At 40.5% G+C, this 20,747-nt stretch overlaps 2 protein-coding genes across 2 annotated transcripts in view; both read left to right on the forward strand.

Moving 5' to 3' along the window:
- The first annotated feature begins 2,348 nt into the window (after positions 1-2,348).
- The window catches only part of LOC120570971 (zinc finger protein 502-like), a 27,803-nt gene continuing 9,404 nt past the window's right edge, over positions 2,349-20,747 (forward strand). The window contains exons 1-2 of the mRNA XM_039819657.1: positions 2,349-3,339; positions 13,523-13,878. Coding sequence (XP_039675591.1) covers positions 2,443-3,339; positions 13,523-13,878 — 1,253 coding nt within the window. The 5' untranslated portion in view covers positions 2,349-2,442. The remainder of the gene's footprint in view (positions 3,340-13,522; positions 13,879-20,747) is intronic.
- Positions 5,667-20,747, forward strand: part of LOC120571336 (chromo domain protein LHP1-like) — a 132,728-nt gene continuing 117,647 nt past the window's right edge. Inside the window, exon 1 of the mRNA XM_039820245.1 lies at positions 5,667-5,735. The gene's annotated coding sequence lies outside the window, so the exon portion shown is untranslated. The remainder of the gene's footprint in view (positions 5,736-20,747) is intronic.

Raw genomic sequence — 20,747 nt, forward strand, 5'->3', positions numbered from 1 at the left:
GCTACACTTGATTATATCAATAATTCATAATCAATTAGCCTTGTGTGATGACAAAAAACAACGTTTCTAAATGTCTGCCTTGTTTCCATTGCTGCAGAATGACTCCTCAACAATAAATGCCATCCCAATACTGACCTTACTTCCTTCACCTTTTAATGGTTCTGCTATTACCTTCTGCTTTGGTAGCACTAGGGTTCAAACCTTTCTGCCTAATGGCTGTCTCATCTTATTGCTTTTCCCGTCTTTTATTCCTGTTGGCCAGTCAGACTCTTAAAGTTTGGATTTTAGTTCTCTTACAAGCCAGTAACTGACCCTCTGCACATATGATAGTTTTGTCATTGTAGAACAAACAATCATGTACATAGACTCTTTGTCCCAAACACTCTAAGGATTAATATTATTATAACATCTAATTTCATTTTAATTTGTAGTTTGAATTGAGGATTAAAAAGTATAAAATGTGAGCTTAGGGTGAGATTTGTGAAAAAAACAGATGGGGGGTGTTAAGTTAACTGACTTGAACTTGACGTGAAAGTATAAACGGAGCGTCTGTTTTATATCGTTATTTATTCCATACATGTTCACGGCTCTGTTCATCGTCTCCATCATTACACACAATTGAACTGGCATACATGGCATACATGAAGTATGAGAAACTGTAATACCTCAAATATAACAACCAACACTATTACTATAATATATTGATAAGAGCGTTATCCAAAAAGGATATTTAACACACAGATACATATTTTGGGAGGAAGACAGTGTTACTGACCCGAATAAATGGGTAAAAATTACTTTCTTCAGAGTTCTCCTCATAGAATTTAATGTGAAATGTAACATATTCACAACACTGTGTATCATCTGTTCATTCTGTTAGAGAGAGACAGAGAGAGAACTTTTCATTTAATAATCTTCTTCTGACATTTTGTATTCCCTGTTTGTATTTTCTGTGACTGAATGTGGTTTTAAATGTGTTGAGGTGTGTTCAGACTGAAAGCAAAGACACTGATGATGTCATACAAAGTCAGAAAATAGAAAGCAAACTGTTTCCAGAGGACACTAAAGAATGATGGAGCAGCAGGAAGAACCGTGCGTTCATGGACATCGGATAAACGTTTTTCCGAGTGAAAACGTCACCATTCACGTAATGTCCTATGGGAAACTGGCTGGATTTTGATACCCGAGTTTCCCAGTTGGCGACGCGTTGTTGACAACTTTAGTTGGATGGAGGCGACTGTGGGTTACTGAACATATTTCAATGACTGTTATTGTGGCTTCCATGTTTTCACACACCTGATGCTCTCGGCTACGGCCAACCGTTGGTAGCAGTCATGCAAAAAGTTGTTATGCCAAACGCCAATATAACAGAAGAAGAAGAACACTCATCCCGACCATGTGAACGCTGCCAGTCGGAAAAACAACGTAACCAGGGGGGCGGTGCCTGTTATTCCGAGGTGGCATGAACGCAGGGACACACCAGGTCAGATAGTAAACAGCTGATTTATTCATCTGACTGGTAGAATATCCTCGATGATTGAATTGTTTTAAATGTCTTGGAATCACCGTCACCAAACCCACCAGACTCCATGTAAATAATCAGGACTTTTAGCGTGTATATTTCCACACACAATTTCTGTTTCTGTTCAGCATCAACTCAGTCAAATGATGTCACGTCCTCTGAGTCATAACCTTAAAGGCGTATTACACACTTTTTATGTTGTTTTCTATGTAACGTGACAGGGCTGACCGAAAACATGGGGACAGTTGTAAAATACCATTTATTTGTAGAATGTATGTAACATTTAATGTTTTTTGTATCAATTAATGTGAATGATAACAACTTAAACTTTTAATGAATACTGATATTTTTTTCTAAATAACAGTTTTCAGAATAACTAAATTATGGACAAGGTAGTTAAAATTTGGCTGAGGACAGACCATTTTTCAGGATTTGTAATTTTCAAAAGTGTTTTTAATTAAGAATAAAACATCCAAGGACCTAATATTACATATTCCTTTAAAGTGCAACTCACAGAAATCACCCATTTAGTATTGTTTTGTCAGTTTTGGATTATACAAGTTTTATTCACTGTAACAACTCCAGGACAGATACTGTACGTTTCTGGTAGAAAGTCCCAGTCCCTTAACAGTGGCGGTTCTACACGGAGGCATGTCGGGGGAGGCCCGTACCTCCCTAGATATGTCCTTGGCCTCCCCTGTGCCCCCCCGTGCTGACCAAATAAAAAAATATGAATTTATTATGGTTTTACACGCGAACACCAAAAGCGGAACTAATGTGCGACGCAATGTTCTACACGGGTAAATTAGAGCGGCGCACCCAAACACTAGCCTAAGCCTTCAGTGGGTGACTTGAGCCATTAGTCTCCAGTGGTAACGTCAATTTAACTCACCGCAGATATAACTTCATTAGATAGCACTATGGCAACAACTCAGACATCATCTTCAATGATAGTAATGGCGGCAAGTGCGGCTGTGCGTGATGGAGGAGCTGGAAGCTTAAGAAGAAAAACGGAGAATTATGTGTATAAAACTACTGATGGAAAAGTGATCATTGAGGATGAACTCTTAAACTTTATTGTCATTAAAATGAGAACACTGGTCCATGACGAAATTGTTTTGCTGGTGACAAACAACTTCTCCTCTGAATGGATTGAAGAGTCCAAGCGGCTGCTGTTTGAAAAGTGCCCGACTTCAATGCGCTGCGTGAAGCACAAAGGGTCTCAGAAAGACATTAATAACATAAAAGACTGCCTGAAAGTGCTTAATGAGTGCGGAGAAAATATTCCCAGGTTTGTTTCGCACAATCTGGATGAGCTCCCTCCTGTTGGATTGGAGCATGTGGACGCATCTGCGTTGCTCAGCAGAGTACAGCAGCTGAGTAGGGAGGTAGCCGGCCTGAGAGCGACTCTGGAAACTCAGACAAGGGAGAATGAGAACGCGAAGGTGGCCGCGGCGGCTGTGGAGCATCGATTGTCTGCCTTGGAAAGGCGGCTCGTACCACTAGGCCAAGCCTACGGAGACGCGGGTCAACAGGCCTACGAAACGGCGCCTGTACTACTGACGGGGACGGAGGCTGAAATGGCACCGGCGCGTTTAGCGTTGAGAGAGACGGGCCGCGAGGATGAGACTATGAACGCTGTACCACGGTCCCCGGACTGGAGTACGGTGGTAAAGAAAGGAAAATATAAGCAGCCAAGCATTGTGACACAGTCCAATGCAGCTGTGCAACCACGTCCAAGAAGGGAGCAGCGAAAGAAAATGGGAATACTCGGCACTGGAACTGAGAGTAATATCCCCGTGATTAAAACCAAATTGGTGAGTGTCTTTGCCACTAGGTTTTCCCCTGAGCTAGACGCTGATACTTTGTGCACTTATTTGTCTGGGAAACTGGAAAAACCGGTGACTTGTAAGACAATAGCGTCCACTAGCAACCGTTTTGGTTCGTTCCATGTGGTAGCGGAGTGTAAAGAAGTAGCCGAATTGTATGATACGCAACTCTGGCCTGCAGGGATATATGTGCGCCGGTGTTATAGCCCTACTGGTTTCTACACTAACTGGTTTCCGTATGTTGTGTTTACCTAACAGCTGCCGAAGTGATCCGCCTGTGTCACCAGATTCGTCACATAATCACAAACATATTACTGCCGATTTTCAAATCGTTTCCCAGATCTACTGTCGCAAAAATGTTTGTCTAAGTAATCGCCACATCACAGCCACCTACAACAAAAAAAAAGATCTAATATAATCATTCAAGTTCGGGTCGAGCTGGTTTCGATCTTGTGGCATAAATATAATAGTTAACACCTAAGTCGGCAGCTCTACACAGTGAGCTATCAAAATTCTGAATGAAGCTGCTTCCAGTCACCTATCTATTAGCTACGTCATCACCCAGGTAACAATTTGATTTGAGCTGATCTAAAACAACTGGTTACCTGGGCTTGGTTGAGGAAATACCCGATGGTAGTTTTCACGTTTCTTTCCTCACATCTACGGCCATATGGACTACTACTACTTCATCACAGCCACCTACTAAGCTACACATTGGGACTGATACATATGTTTTAACAGTAACGATAACTCGTGGTCTAATATTGTCGATATAGGCTACACAATTGTTACCACCGAGTCACAGAAAAGTGGTAGTAGGCTGCATGACTCAGTTTGAATGCATGGTCTTTATGATTTACAGTCATCGTCTCTCCTTCTGTGTAACCTATATGGTATGGCATATAGTAGCCTAATATATACCTCAGAATTTGCAAAATAACGGCTTGTAATACAGTGTTAACCTACTTGAGTTTGGCCGCGAATTAACCAAGCATGTTAATGTGTCTCTAATCGAATCATTCCATCCAAACTGATGTAAAGTTGTTCTGAAATCTAACTCCGACACAGCAAAGTAGCTATTAGTATTTTTAATGAGCTTATTCATCTTTAGTGATATGAGTTTCTCTCTGGGTTTAACCCAGTGCGCCCCTTGTGGACAAAATAAAACAATAATATGCACCATTTTTTACATGTCTGAAATAAAGCTAATAAAATAAATATGCAGCTGCCTGTACAATAGGGCTTTGACTCCGAACTTCGTTATTCGAATATCATTCGAATATTAAAAAAAAATAATGATATTCGAACGAATATTAGCCAGCCCTTAATATTCGAACCTGTTATGGGCATTATTTTTTGTAAATGCGTTTGCTTGTAAACGTTGTTTTCGGTTCAGATTCCGAGGCTTTTTCACGCATTTCAAATAACTACACGTCGTGGCGACGCACGTCTCTCGGCCGTGGCTCGGTAGCGTTGCATTCCCCCCTAATTCTCAAAGAAAGCTGGCTCGCCCAGGGCCAGGCCAGCTCAGTGGCGTCTTTCTCCTGTCGCGTTCCGCTGTCTCTCCTACCTACACCGGCGCCGCACCCTGTCCCTTCTCCCCTTCCTACCTGCCTGCTCAGTGCTGCTGCACATGAGGAGAGAGCACAGAGGGGAGGGCAGGGCTGCTCCTCAGTCACTCAACAGAAGAGAAAGGTGACTGTTTCGGCGGCCACGGGAGAGAAATACATTGCGTGCGCGCTGGACAATACTGGCGACTCTTTTATTTTACAGAAAGTCGCTGTCTTTTCTACAGAAAGTCGACAGATTTGTCGCTAGTCGCTTTTGTGAAAAAAAAGTCGCTAAGTTGGCAACACCGCCCACACACACTGGCTCGACGCACACACCAGCACACGAGCATAAACATCAGACCACTTACGTAGGCTACGGTGAAAGCTCCGAACTTTAATCCAGGGTCTGACTTTTAATTTTTTTTTTTTAAACAAAGCATTTAATGGTCAAAATATTATTAATAAATATTTGAATATATTCTAATATTAATAAACTAACGAACTTCGAATATGATTTTTGGGCAAAAGTCAAAGCACTACTGTACAAATGTTGGACTTTTTTCAGGCACCAACATTAAAAGCGTTGGAAGAACATCAGGAGGACGCTGGTAGCAAATGCTAACCTAGCTAGCTACACTGTTAGCATCTCAGCAGCTGTTCTGTCAACTTGAAGGCATCATTGAGTCCTACGATAGTCTAACGTTAAACAGACTAACGTTACATACAGTCTACCACCGATATCAACTAACGTTAATTGTTATTTAGCGTGCAGCTCGGTGAATGAGACAGCAACTCCTCTTGGAGAGAGCAGAGGAGCTCCGATTTCTCCTGTTGGTAAGATCAACCATTTCATCTCGGAAGGGACTTGTTGTTGTTGTTGCACATAACCGTGTTCCTTTTGTTCCTCACACTGATAATGAAATCAAGTTTGGAAATGTCTGCTCTCAATATGTTTAGAAACTTAATCATAAGCAAACTCATCGAAGCAGAAGCGAATATCCAAATGTCAGTCTCGTTGCTAGGACTACACAATGCTGGGATGTTAACCACGTGACTTCATCCATCTTTTCGGCTGGTACTACACATAATGGTAAAAAATGGTTAGGCAACGAAATGTAATGCATGCCCCTCCGTTTTTTCTTCTAATAGTTGTCATGAAACGAGGAAGGGACATAGCGTCCTTTTTAGCCCCAGGAAACCAAAAAGTGAGGGAAACAAATGAAGGTGTTGAGGAGCAGGAAGAGGGAGAGCCAGAGGAGTCTGGGGAGGTTGGAGAGAGGGCATGTGATCATAGTGGGGGGGGTCTGGGTGTCCTCCCCCAGCGAAGTTTTGAGCGTCAGCAACTGCATTTTTGTTGCTTCTGGATACGGTTTAATGCACCAATTTATGGTGGAAATACCTTTTATTTAGCCTATGCTAAGAAGAAAATAACATGACAATTCAGAATATATCAAAAATGTAATGGAAAGTATGTTGTTGCGTATCATTGGGCATTTTTAAGTGGGTATATGGAAATCCTGGAGCTTTCTTAGTGGGTTTACTGCGTATTCCTGTGTATCACGTAGACTACACCACAGGAACTAACCTGCACACGCATTACATATGGATCTGAAAGTTCTCATCCCTTAAACCAAATATTTAAGGGAAAGGTTGAAACTGCAGGCTAGTAAATGTTAAAGTAAAGTTTTTGGTCCACTTCCTGTGGTTGGGTCGGATCGCGTTCCCACCTGAACCGGGACCCCATTTTCAAGCGGACCAGAGTTCTGGTGTTCGATCTGCACCAGAGTTCAGTTGAGCTTTCACACTGTCTCAAACCAACCGGACTATTTCTAGCGGAGGTATTTTGAGGACAGTAAAGTTGTTAGTGTAAGTTAGCACACCTAAACAACGGAGTCTGAGTGAGACAGGAAGACAGCTGTCTCTGAGATGACGTCATCTTCTGCCTTCTGTAGAAGTGGTGAACTTACAGCTCGCAGCACTTTAATCACATATAGTGGGGAGCTTTGGACTGATATCTAGTGTTGGCAAAATCACTTTTTATTGAGTTTTCTTTTTTCTGAAATGCTCTGAGTGAACTTACTTTAAAGAAATGTTGACCTTTTGTTGTGCAGTTGTTTAGATTTATTCACAGTTTAATATAATGCTGTTTTTTCTCCAAACTACTCCGAGTTCATTGTGTAGCGAGGAAGGAAATGGAACAGTTTTACTTTTTTAATTTGACCCATTCTCACTCCTGCTTGGTCAGTGGCTGCACGTGGGACTGCTGGGATTGTCGTGAGTAATGAAAATGCGATAGGGGTCCCCGGCTGTCAATCAATGTCTTGCAGTGATTGGTCTGGGCCCGTAAGCAGCAGCGCACCCTGCTTACTGATAGTTGTAGTTGTAAATCACTCAATTCTCATTGGCTACCTGCCAATGTGGCAGGTAGATTGACAGTGTTAACCGCCGATTCATATTTTGCACGTGACGTCAGAACTACTGACTGGCAAGAAAATCATTCTATAACGTATATTTGTTGGAGGAGTGAATTTGCTCAAGAATCATGTGTTGTCTGAAAGCCTACTGTGGAATTTAACACAGGTGTCAGCAAAAGACTGGTTAACACGAGACAGATAAGAAGAGGCGTTGCAACAATGTTTACAGATTATGCAGACGCAGACCGCTGACTGACACACACACACACACACACACACACACACACACACACACACACACACACACACACACACACATTGTTAAAATCATACGCTGGACGCTTTATTAGTCTTTCTACATGGTTTAGTTAATGATCGGGCAATAATAAGACCACGTCGGCTATGTAATCGCTGACAACCGGGACATTTTCATAGTGGTTGGTGTAAACCAGGATATTTTAGCGTCCCGACACAGCTTTTGTCGGGACTCGGGACTGTCCTGGTCAAACTGGGATGTCTGGTCACGCTACATGATACATAGCCTCGAGTTGGCAGAAGGTTTAAAAAAAAGAATTCGCCGGCAGGCACGGTGTACATATTCAGATGAAGACTTCATCACATGACGGAACAGATTAGCAAACGTTAGCGGGTAGCTAGCTAACTAGTAACACTCACCTTAGCTTTGATTATGGAGATATTCCTGTTTTTCACCTCCTGTAAGAGCCAGGTATAGTTCCATTATTTTGAAAGGATATTTTTTGGTAATTAAGGCACCTGGTGGGGGCGGAGAAAGTAAGGTAGTATTATCTGTTCACCTGTTCGGCTTTGGGAACGAGGAGAGGGGGTGAAAGGGGGAAGTCATATTTTTGCTGACAGCTGTCTTCATGCATGTTTTTACGTCTTTCTATGCCGCTGATGACCTCAAGTAACAATTATGTATGCCGGTAACACGATTATGGTATGTTGGAAGCAGAACCTTGTTTGTGTTATCGCAAAATTAAATTGTGAACTTTAAGTGCGTCTGGCGAGTTGTTATTCCCCTGCTCAGCCTCTCGGCGGACGAAATGAAGTGTCAGATTGCCGCCTACACCTCCCATACGACAGCGTTGTTAACCCATCCACTCTTGAAAAAAAGATAGATATCTGTGCTTTTGTAGGCTTTCATGTTTTGTGCGGTGTAAGGTGACGGATTTTCTATGAAATACATGTAAATATCTCCAAATTCCAAGTCTGGGAGAGACTTTGCCAGCTTCAAAGCAATGAAAACATCAGCGGGTGCTGTGTATGGATCACAAGTTCCGAGTGACATATGTGGCCCTATTTTAACGATCTGAAACGCAAGAATGAAACGCCAAACGCAAGTAGCTTTGTGGGCGGATCTCGGGCGCTGTTGCTATTATACTGGCGGGATAAAGGACTCTTGCGCCCGACGCAAATCTTAAATGGGTTGGTCTGAAGTAGCTAGGTGTGGTTTGGGCGTAACGTGCAATAAACCAATCAGAGCGTCATCTCACATTCCCTTTAAGAGCAGGCGCGCTTGTTCCATGGCGGACTGCTATTATGACAGCGGATTTGCCTGGCGCACGCCAGCGGGAGCTGCCGATGCGAGATGCGGCAAAGTAATAAATGCCAGTCTTGGCCGGGTGGCGAAGTTGCTGCAGCCTCTCGGGCGTATCTCCTCAAGTCTGGAGAGGATTGCTGCAGCCATGGAGCGTGGGCCTCCAAACGCACCACCTGCACATGTTGTGCCCCTTCCTCTTCCCCCCACTCCATCTCCGTCCACCCGCTCCATCAGGAGCACATCGCGCATTACTCCCGGACCAGATCCCGCCGTAGTTCAACATCACGTCTCCTTAAGTCCTCTAATATTTCCTCATTTATGTCATCAACACATCCATGATTCATGGAAATGTAAAATGCCTCCTGATAATATATAGTACATAATTCCATATGTGTTCATTCATAGTTTTATTGCCTTCAGTGAGAATCTACAATGTAAATAGTCATGAAAATAAAAAGGAAACTCATTGAATGAGAAGGGTGCCCAAAACTTGGCTTTGACGACATTGATTTAAAATGTAAAAAATTTAAAAAAAAAATAAAAAAAAAAAAAGAAAAAAAAAAACAGTGAAACAGTTGAAAATTGAAGACATATTTTTGTCGAGGCTTCAAACAATCTGACAATCCGTCTCAACGATGACACCTAGTGGTCACTTGCAGGTGTTGATCTGAAACAACCTTGATAACGAGCCATTTAAAAATTTAAAATGTATTATTGTTTTGTATTATTTTTCTAATATGTGAAGCTTGTAAGGCTTGCAGACTCCTCACTGTGCATAATGCTATTTTGGTCATAAAAATGAATATTAATAAAAAAAAAACAGCCACAATGTCTCACTTTTTAATAGATTTTCATTCAAAAATATTTATTTCTCTGCGTATGGAAGGACTTAGCCTACTTGTGTGTTTTTACAGATAATTTCTCCAGCCTTTGAAAAGATCCTCTCACAAGGGACACTTGTTGCTGGCATGCAAAGATATTTTTTAGCAAGGACATACAAATGAGGAAAGATTACTGCTCTCTCTTTCCAGTAAGTTAGGGGATCATGAGTTCTGGGCAAAAACGCATAGTTGTGGTATTTTTTCACTTCCACTGTGGCTTCAGCTGTAGCATTATGTATAATCTGGGTTTTACGGATACGATCATTAAAACGTTCCCATAAACTGTCCTGTCCTATCTATCTATCTATCTATCTATCTATCTATCTATCTATCTATCTATCTATCTATCTATCTATCTATCTATCTATTAATGTGTCACTGTAGGTCTGTACTCTGTCTGTCTCAGTCTATCAGTCAATGTGTAAATTTAAATGTAAGCCTAAATATAACTAAACAACTCGCACTATGAATGTCACTATATCACCAAATATCCGCTATCTCAAAATCAAACTCATCTCACAAAAACCCACGAGGTCAAGGTGCGTTGACTTCACTTTTATACTGATGTGCGATGTGTGTTCCCGACCCTGTCAATCAAACGCTGATTTGGCGGACCATGCCACCTGTTGAAACACTAGTGAAACACTCTGTTGTTTCATTTAGCCGTAGTCACGTGACATCAGTGTTTTGAATCGCGCTTCGGATCAGTGTTTCGAAACATCTGCGCTTCGGGATCTCGGCAAAGCTTCGGAACATCAGTTTCACTTCAGCCATCCCTACTGAAATGTTTTGCACGGTCTTTCGCTGTACGTTTTGTTGGTAAATGTGAGATGTTCGAGTCACACACGTCTCATCTTCATAACAGAAACAAGGACATTAATTTGACCCGTTCTCACTCCCGCTTGGTCAGTGGCTGTTCTCTCATTGCTGACAGGTGCTCAGACGCTGATTGAAATCAAGAGTAGAAATCGTGTGACGTGCCTGCATCAGTGATAAAGTCTGCAAGGCTGGGGAACATGCAACATGTCGCAGTTCCCTCAACTCTGATACGGCCATGCCATAGGTCAAGTTTTTGTGTGAAGGCATCCACTCTGTCTGCAAGGAGCAAAATCTGAGTTTATATGAGGAGTATGGAGTGGTGTGTGTCTTCTCTCTGCTCTGACTGCAGGCTGGGACTGCTGCACAAGGCTACTGAGAGACTGACCGCCTGTGAGGACCAAGGGGGCGGGCCCCACCGGTTGAGAACCACTGGATTAGGCAAACCTTTTTTTTTCTTTTTTACTTTATTGACAATAGAGGTTTCTGAACTGTCTGTGGAATAGATGAACAGAGAGGAGAGAAAGCAGAGTGGCCATAAATGACAGCTAAACACAGTAAAGACTCATTGAGCTGAAATGGAAACACTGTGCTAAGATTAAGCCGATGTTTTCACCCATCTTCCCAAACTGTTGCCTGTTATGTAGATAGCTTCTCAGCCACTTCAAAACACCGATTCCATACCGTTCAAGTTTACTGATTCATCTGTCAGGATTTACAGCGTCTTCAGATGCTCGACTTTTTCACGTCTGGTTTAGAATAGTTTGTTCCTTTGCTCAGACACATCAACGCGCGGTCTCACACATGCACTTACTCAGACATTCTGGGATAGGAGAAAAACTGCTGTGGCTTGTTTGCATTTCTTTCAACCAACAGGGTTCGTACGGTTGCTTGAAATCCTTGAAAATGCTTGAATTTTGATGTGTTTTTAAGGTTTGAAAAGTGCTTGCATTTTGGATAAAATGCTTGAAATTGTAACTGTATTTCTTTCACAACAAATGCCTAACTTACTGAATAGTTTGTTTATTAAATGGAGAAATAAAATGTTGGAGAGCCTAAAATTAAACCTGCTCGCTGTGTGACTGGGATCTGCCACCACGCCAAGACCTGCCCTAGGAAGCAGCTCGATTGGTTGGGGTAAGGCATTTCACCTCAAGTGGTTAAGGTTAGGATAGCCGATTGGTCACGGTTACGCTATCTTGAATCTCTTTGTTGTGTCCCATGCCGTCTTCAGTCTGGGGGGCTAGTCACCTCATTCCGCTCGCCTCGTCACCTCATTTCCGGGTGAGTCCCGACTGCCCTGCTGCCGACCGAACATGTCAGGTCGGCCAAAATGAACGCCGACAGCCCCCCAGACTGACAACGGCACGGGACACACTGAACAGATTTGAGTCACTGACCTCGACAGACTGTCTAACGGCCAATAATTGGCGCTGTGTGTCACGGCTATAAGAGGGTGCACCACCTGTTTTCCTGGATTGTGAAACTGAATGACCAATCTGCATGTCATTTGGCTCAGATGCTCCCACTCAGTGCTCCTCTCCATAGCTGTCTTACTGTATGTTATGTTAGGAACCATGAAGAGATTAAACATTTTAAACATTTTATTTTTATTCTTTTTCTTTTGGGGGGTAATTGTTTTTACATTGACTCAGGCAGGTTAGATAGCTTAGACAGTGATAGATTTAGAAAAATAAAACTTGTGTTTTGCTTAAATATCTGATCCTTCTGCTATTACAAAACCCAATTTTGGCTGTTTATAGTATTATGACTTTTAGTGTGACAAAAACACTAACTAATAATTTTGACTATGTATTGGTATATATTTTACGGTGGTGTAAGGTGCTGGAAAAAGCTTTAAAATGGACGTGAAAAGTGCTTGAATTTGACCTTGGAAAAGGGGTACGAACCCTGAACCAATCACAATCGTCTTGGGCGGCGCTAAGCTCCGAACGACTTTGGCTCTGCAAAATAGTCTCAGGAAGGAACTTGTTTACGTGGAACATTTTCACCCCGATAGAAGAAACACCATCTGCATGTTGACAGAGAGCAGGGCTCAGCTTTAACACACTCACACACACAAACACACACACACACACACACAGACAGAGGTAAGACGGAGCGAAGATACTCTAGGATAAATAGTTTTGAAATTATTTTTACAACTGAAATTGTTATTTTTTTATTATAAAGGGACAGTACCAAAAAAAAGGTACAGGTTGGGTACCAGAACTAAATTTCAGGTTTCGGTACGAGCACTGGTAAAAATGTGAACGGTACCCAACCCTAGCCACATGTAATATAAAATGAAGTTAACTGTTCACACAATAAGGTAAAGTGAACTATTTAAATTAGCTGCGTACATGGTAAATTGCTCACCAGTGTATCACCATGTGTAACATTACTTCACCCGCATCAATCCTGCCACAATCGGTCCCAAAACATCCCAGTTAGATATAAAATGGCGTACCGATAAAAATATTCTTTGTAAATCTTTACAATTATTCCCAGAAAGAATCAACCAGGCCTGGCTTGTTGCACGATCAAAACGTTGTTCTAAACTTAACATTTTCAATGTGTAGCTCGCTAACTCAAAGTTTGTTGTTGTTTTCCAAAACGAACTGAGTTTGCAAGGTGAGACGATTTTCTAGTAAATGAACTGTTGTTGATTGAAGCTACTGTGCATGTACAATTGAACATTTGAATATCTTTATTGTTTATTTATTTAATATCTATTTGGCAGGGACAAATGGATAGAACATTGCTTTATAAAGAACACAAAGTAAATGCCATGCATACAGGTTTATAGCCATGGCTAATTTGCAACCCCAACCCCTGTGTGTTTAATATAGTACAACATGGTAAACTATAATTCACTCCCACCTCCCATTAGTTCTTCTAACCCTTGTATCATTATCTCTGCATGTTTCCCCCTTGGGTCTACCAAAGGAGCCCTCAGCGGACGTCAAGCTGGTGACTGTAGCAGGAAAGAAGGGCAAGAAGGCTGGGGAGGAGGAGCAGCCTGCAGAACCTCCTGCTGCTGCAGCAGTAGTGAAGGAGGAAGAGGAGGAGCAGCCCGCAGCAACTCCTGCAGCAGCAGCATTGAAGGAGGAGGAGGAGCAGCCTGCAGCACCTCCTGCAGCTGCCGCAACAGTGAAGGAGGAGGATGTGGAGCAGCCTGCAGCACCTCCTGCAGATGCAGCAGCAGTGAAGGAGGAAGAGGAGTATGTGGTGGAGAAGGTGCTGGACCGCAGAGTGGTGATGGGAAGAGTAGAGTTCCTGCTGAAATGGAAGGGGTTCTCAGAGTAAGTATGAGTCTATAATATTAATACTAATACATACATACATACATACATACATACATACATACATACATACATACATACATACATACAGTACAGGCCAAAAGTTTGGACACACTTTCTCATTCAAATGCATTTCGTTTTATTTTCATGACTATTTACATTGTAGATTCTCACTGAAGGCATCAAAACTATTCCACTAATTAACCCTGACAAGGCACACCTGTGAAGTGAAAACCATTTCAGGTGACCTCATGAAGCTCACTGAGAGAACACCAAGGGTTTGCCGAGCTGTGTGTGTGTGTGTGTGTGTGTGTGTGTGTGTGTGTGTGTGTGTGTGTGTGTGTGTGTGTGTGTATATATATATATATATATATATATATATATATATATATATATATATTATATATATATATATATATATATATATATATGTATTATATGTATATATACATAAAAGTATTGTGTTATGTACATATAGTATTTGTATACTATTATTATATATAGTACATACATAGTATTGTACATAGTATTAGTACATTTTATTATACGTAGTATATATTATATAGTATATAAGGTATATAGCATAGGAAGGTATAGATATATAGCATTACAGAGTAACATATAGTATATATCACATATATTAGTAAGATATATATAGCATAGTAACATATATATAATATAGATAGTATACAATAGATATACACACATATATAGTATACACATAGTATAGAGTATAGGTATATATGTATGTATATATAGTATATGTAGCATATATATAGTGTAGTATAGGTATATATACATGTATATATATGTGTATATATATGTGTGTATATATATAGGTATATATATGTGTGTGTGATATATATATGTATATATATATATGTAGTATATATATATATGTAGAGAGAGGGTGTGAGAGAGAGAGAGAGGAGGGGGAAAGAGTAGAAGTAGGAGAGGAGATAAAAAAAGAGGAGAAAAAAGAGTGGAAGGAAAGCAAATCATTGAATACAACACATGCATTAGTTTCCCAGGTATCAAAAAAGCCAGTGAATAGAAATATATATATATTTACAGGTTTAAAGAAAAAATGCAAACCATTTGACATTCAAATTAAATAACAGCCAACCAGAATGACGATACGTAACACCAAACTATAAATAGGTATTATCAAAAGGTCTGCGTGGTGTGAACCTCAGCACCTTTAGAAGATGACTATAATTTGAAATGTCCTTTTTGTTTGTGAAGTGACCTTGGGTGTCATGAAATGAGCTCTTTAAATAAAATACGTATTATGCTTATTATTATTATTATTATTATTTTCACAAACACTAACAGTAGCCAATCAGGAAAGCAGCTAGCAATTTAACAATCAAATCTATTTTTCATTCAAATCTAAAATCGAACTGTTCTAACGGGAAAACAAGCTGGTACCCTATCAAGGTAAAAGCAGAAGGATCACTAATATCACATACACATACACACACACGCATACCATAAGTATTTTGGGATGACAACGACTTGAAGAATGCATTCACCTACCGCCGAATGGCAAGTAAGTAGCAACCTTGAAAGTTAGTGAGAGCCCTCTTTTAATACTTTTTAGAAGAGTCTAGCTAGTGTTTGCTATCTCCTCGTCTCTATAGTAAACGCAACCCACAGACTTGTGTTTTGTGAGGTGTGAGAGTCCCGCATTGTGCAAACAGTATACTACTCGACATCTATCATCTCTCTTTCTTTCTCTCTTCTCCGTGAAATGAAGCTGCTTTTAGGTACAGTAGGGAAACGTTGTGTTAATAAACCATCTGACGTAAGAAGTATACGGTTAAATATAAAGTCTACTTGTGCTACATTGGTAGGTTAGGGTTACAGTAAACAACAGGACGCCGCTCTCATTGCTTTAGTTTTTTACCAACGCAGCTTCAATCACAGCTACGGAGCTTCCATTTAAGCATGACGCCTGACCCCCGTCTTGCATGAAAGCAGAGCTGCGCCAAACAAAGCTGACAGAAGCACAGAGAAGTTAGATACCAATTAATCCAGTCAGCTGTGCGTAAACTGGCAGCTTTAATGTTGCAGACCACTTATCTCTTTAGTAGTTTGGAGGTAAACATATGTAAGGTTATTACAGAACTTTGGTTTAAACGAACCAAACAAACGCCCCCCAGGGCACCCCAACGCCTCTTCCAAAAATATCTCCAACCCACATACTCTTGAACGCGGGGTAACACCATGATATATATATATATACGATAGTACATATGTATGTATGTATGTATGTAGTTATATATGTATGTATGTATATATATGTATATATATGTATATATATATATATATATATATGTATAAATAGTAAAAAAAAAATATAAAGAGAAGATATAAAAAAAAAAAAAAGTGTGTGTGTGTGTGTGTGTGTGTGTGTAAATATACTATATGTAATAGGGTGGAGGACAACACACAACTACTACCATACCGCACGCCCTACCCTCAAACACACGCCAACTTAGACGTGGGGCTGACGGGATATTGGATAATGCGGGCTTGCACGTGGTACAGGGTGCAAGTCAAGATAGGGCCCTGGAAGTTAGCGTCCCTTATAAACCTACTATGAAAAAGAACATTAAGCAGACTGGATTGAGTGTAGTAATACTCTCTACTGTGGGTAGTAACCCTGACTATTAACGCAATTAAGCATGTAGGAAGGAGAGAAGGTGTAACTGGAACATCATGGTCACACTTTCTTTCTCCCCCATTGGACTAAGTTTGGTGGACAGTGTGTGCATCAATAAGTAAGTCTGATGTTAGGTAAGGGAATGACGTATGAGCGTTAAGGAGTTAGCAACAGTAGATCAATTCAAGCAGGGTGTAGGAGTTAATAGGCGTAGATCGATTGTGCAGAAGAGTTATGGCTTGTTTATTGAATGCTTATTCAGTGCAAATATAAACAGAATGTAGTTTAACCTCAGCATGATGGTGTATTAGGTTATTACTGTCGCCTTTGAAGGCAAACGCCCCGCTGACTGGTATCACATTACCGATCACTGCATTATCTGATTGAGTCTACACTCTACGACGCCGTTAAAGTAGGGTCAAATTATAATTACTGCCCCTACCACCAGGCTGAGCTGTGAGCTTGCTATAATAACTGTCCATTTACAGAGGGCATTGAAATTGTATGTCTGATCAGAATCCGTTAGCCTATAGTAGTAGAACAAAAGATTATGCAAAAGAGAGATATGGTAAAATATATAAACTATATCATATCATCCATCACGATAAAGCTTACTGTAAACTGTAAACATCACCAACGGCACTGAGTACACTCAGCCTTAGTGTGTGTATAAGTATGTTGTCTATTTACAAATTGCAAATAATCTACAGCATAAATTTCTGTCAAAGTTGAAGATTTGATATTTTGACACTGTTGCAGACCCGAAACCTTACAAATGGGCAATAGAAGGAATAATACAACAGTACTTAGGAGTTAGAATGTATTGCCTAAAAACAGCCTGAGGAGATTTTCTGCCTGCACTCACCTTCCAGTGAGAGGATAACACATGGGAGCCAGAAGACAACCTGGACTCCCCTGACCACCTGTGCACATGCAGAAACAATAAGGAGTAGCTGAAGGAGGAGGAGGATGAGGAGGCAAGAGGAAAGTTAGTCGTGAGGCCTCGAGACCAGAGGAGCCGGAGCAAGAGGAAGAAGGAGGAGGTGAGCAAAGCAAAGAGGTTACTCCAGACTGAAGAGTCCTGAAATCTAATCTCACTATTATTAATGAAAATTAATACTGCAAAAACGGGAGAATTTAAAACAATTATTAAAAAATTTAAAATAATAACATAACAATAATAACTACTTAACCATTTCACATTTCAATGACAAAAACAGGATTAGGGTATTTTACAATAACTTTGAATGCAATTCACAACGCTTACCCAATTCGCCACCAACATTTATGATATATTGCAGCCTCTAACTGCTACAACTGTTAATTTGTACAAAATGATTTGTAGCCTAACTTTTGAATGGTATGATTATGACGGTTTCCAGTTCAGAGCAGTGGTCAGTAAATGTATATTTCTGTGCTGCTTACATTCAGTCGGGTCCGTGATTCGCCACGCTTTCTCTCGCTGTTCTAGCTACAGCAGCCGTATTTCTTTTACAAACAATGTGTTTCACATTACTGTTTCCAAGAAGCTGCTGCTCATTCTGTAAGCGCGAACAATTTATTCTCCATTTTACCATCAGTAAACCTGGGATCGCATCTTTGTGGTCTGGTAAGGAAAGCGTGGAATGCTATTCATCCCAATTACATCAAGGCCTGACTGACCTAGTCTCTTCTTCAGCCTGACCGACCTAGCTGTTCCTCCTCAGCCTGCTGGCTTCTGGCTGGCCGTGGGAACACAGGTCTTCCACGCCTTGGATCAGACTGAAATGCCCTCACGCTTTATCAGGCTATCCTGATTTATATAAATCTACTGTTGTTCAATACCACTCTTAAATAAACACACATCATGCAATTTTTATTTACTGGCCATTTCAACAATCCATTTTTATAGCCTGGGGTTTCCAACACTATTATTTAACATTTTTAAATGTGAAAATCTTTTGCTATGTTTACACGCCACTCTCACACTCACTGAGGTTAGAAGCAGAGTTTCCCATGTTGGTTCTAGACTTGGGTAGAACCACCTCAATGGGTTCTGGGCCACTCTGGGTACCTGAGGAGCCCCAGGTAGATAAAAACTGACTCAATTTTCTTTCCAAACAACGGTGAATTTTTACAGACAAAGACCAGTTGCTTTCCAGCCCTCCCCTTATGTATACAGGTGCCGACACGATAGCCAACCGCAGCACTTGCTCAGAGAGGCTATTTTATAGTGGTAGCTGCTGCTGGTGGTCAAATGGGATTACTGCGTACTAATAAAACTGTAGAAAGAAACAACAGGCCACGCTGCTGTGAAAGCCCTGAACATCATTTATCAGGTCTGGTTGTTACCGCTTCGCAGGCTCCTCCTCCGCTTCAAGCGTTCTATTACGGAGCTAGCTAACCGGAGCTAACTGCTAATCAGAGCCAAATGGTTATAAACGGTTCACCTTCTTAGACCGTGCTCGTATGCTTAACTGTATTTATGGACCTGAGACCTAATAAAACTCAATTACCAAACGTAAAAGTTTTAAAACTACAACTCAGAGTTGTTTAACTAATAAAACGCAGACAGAACTAATGAGTGCAACAGGACATGTATAGTACAGAATAGTGGAAAGCTTAGGTACCTGTCACGATGAAAACACTGAACAAAAATTTACTTTATTATTCTTAGTCTTATGATTTAACATGTTGTATGTCATGCTACTTAATATGTAATTTTCATTGGCATAGTGCGTATTTTTATCTGCTGAACTGTGAACATTTGGCAAAAATAAAAAACTGATTTAATTGTCAAAGCTCATCATGGCTAAGCACTTTTTCGTCATTTGTATAAAATTCTACGAGCAATTTGTTGTTTTTTGCAAAATTGAAAGCAGCAGAACTGAGTAGGCTACATTTTAATATCTGCTAATTTATTTTAAGTTTATTTAAGTTATATTATCGCTATATTCAACAACGCTACGCATATCAATTTATTTTCCTCACATGGTGCAGCCCTACAACTACCTCCTGAAATTGTGTCAAGATATGTCGCAATATTTCTCATCTGTATCTGTGTCATCTTTAGTCTAATTTGTTTAATATGTAAATAGTTTTTCTTTCTAAAATGATTCATAATGTTGTGTAGTCATTGTTTTCACCTTCATTTGACTAGTTTATAACTGAACCCATTATTACTTTCAAACCTAGCTATCACGACCAGCTTGCCATCCTGCTTCATTACACACCACCACTCAGTAAATTTCAACCTGTGTGGGAAACACTGAGAAGAGCCTGATGGTCATAGTACATGTCTCCCAAATTCAGAAGAACTTCTATCTCCTTTTAGTTTGACATCAAATTAATGTATGTATTTCCAAAAGGTGTTATTGGGATTTACAGGAAAGCTTTGTGTTATTTTTTAAAGGGCCTACTTAACCCAAATGGTATACATCATGTATTGCATTGTAAGAGTGAAATTCGTGAGAGAGAGCCGCGAGAGAGAGAGAGAAAGTCCAGGGTCCATTATCATAAATGTGGCGATGCACAAAACGGGTTGAAAAGGTGGGTGAACTGGAAGTCAGACTGCAGAGAGTAAATGGGAATAAGATTACCTTTAATATTTCTAGTATTGATGCCCCCACGCATTCTTTCACTCCATATCATCCATCGCTATCATGAAGATGAACCAGCAGGTTATTTGTGCTTGTAACAGAGTGATAATTGTTCCATAAACACCTCCAACTCAACTAAATCAAAATGTTCTTAATATTTAATCGGGCGCCTGTTTCATTGGCCACATTGTTCGCTACGACAAAGAGGAGTGAGGAGATGGCACTATATCAAATAATTCTAGCATCAGATAAACTGCAGAACACAGTATAATTAACTAAATATCTGTCTTTAAACTGTGCATATATCGGCCAAATGTCAAAGTCTGGAATAGCTGTTAAGCTCTCGCATCAACCAAGAAACTTTAATATCACTGTTCACAACAAAACCTGCATGAAGAAAAGTGCGTTTGCCTACTACACTTTTGTATCTTCAAACCTGTATCTCGGGTTGGGGATACTAACAATTAGCGATTGTGGTTTTGTGCAAGGTGTTAATAATCACAAATTGTTGTAGACGATATATGTATATATATATATGTGTATATGTATGGATTATCTGGCAGATGCAGATTGTGACAGACAGTGATCAAAGAAGATTCAACTGAACGAATGACCATCCTGGA

The sequence above is a fragment of the Perca fluviatilis genome, chromosome 2 (assembly GCF_010015445.1).
Source record: "Perca fluviatilis chromosome 2, GENO_Pfluv_1.0, whole genome shotgun sequence".
Taxonomy (NCBI): Eukaryota; Metazoa; Chordata; class Actinopteri; order Perciformes; family Percidae; genus Perca; species Perca fluviatilis.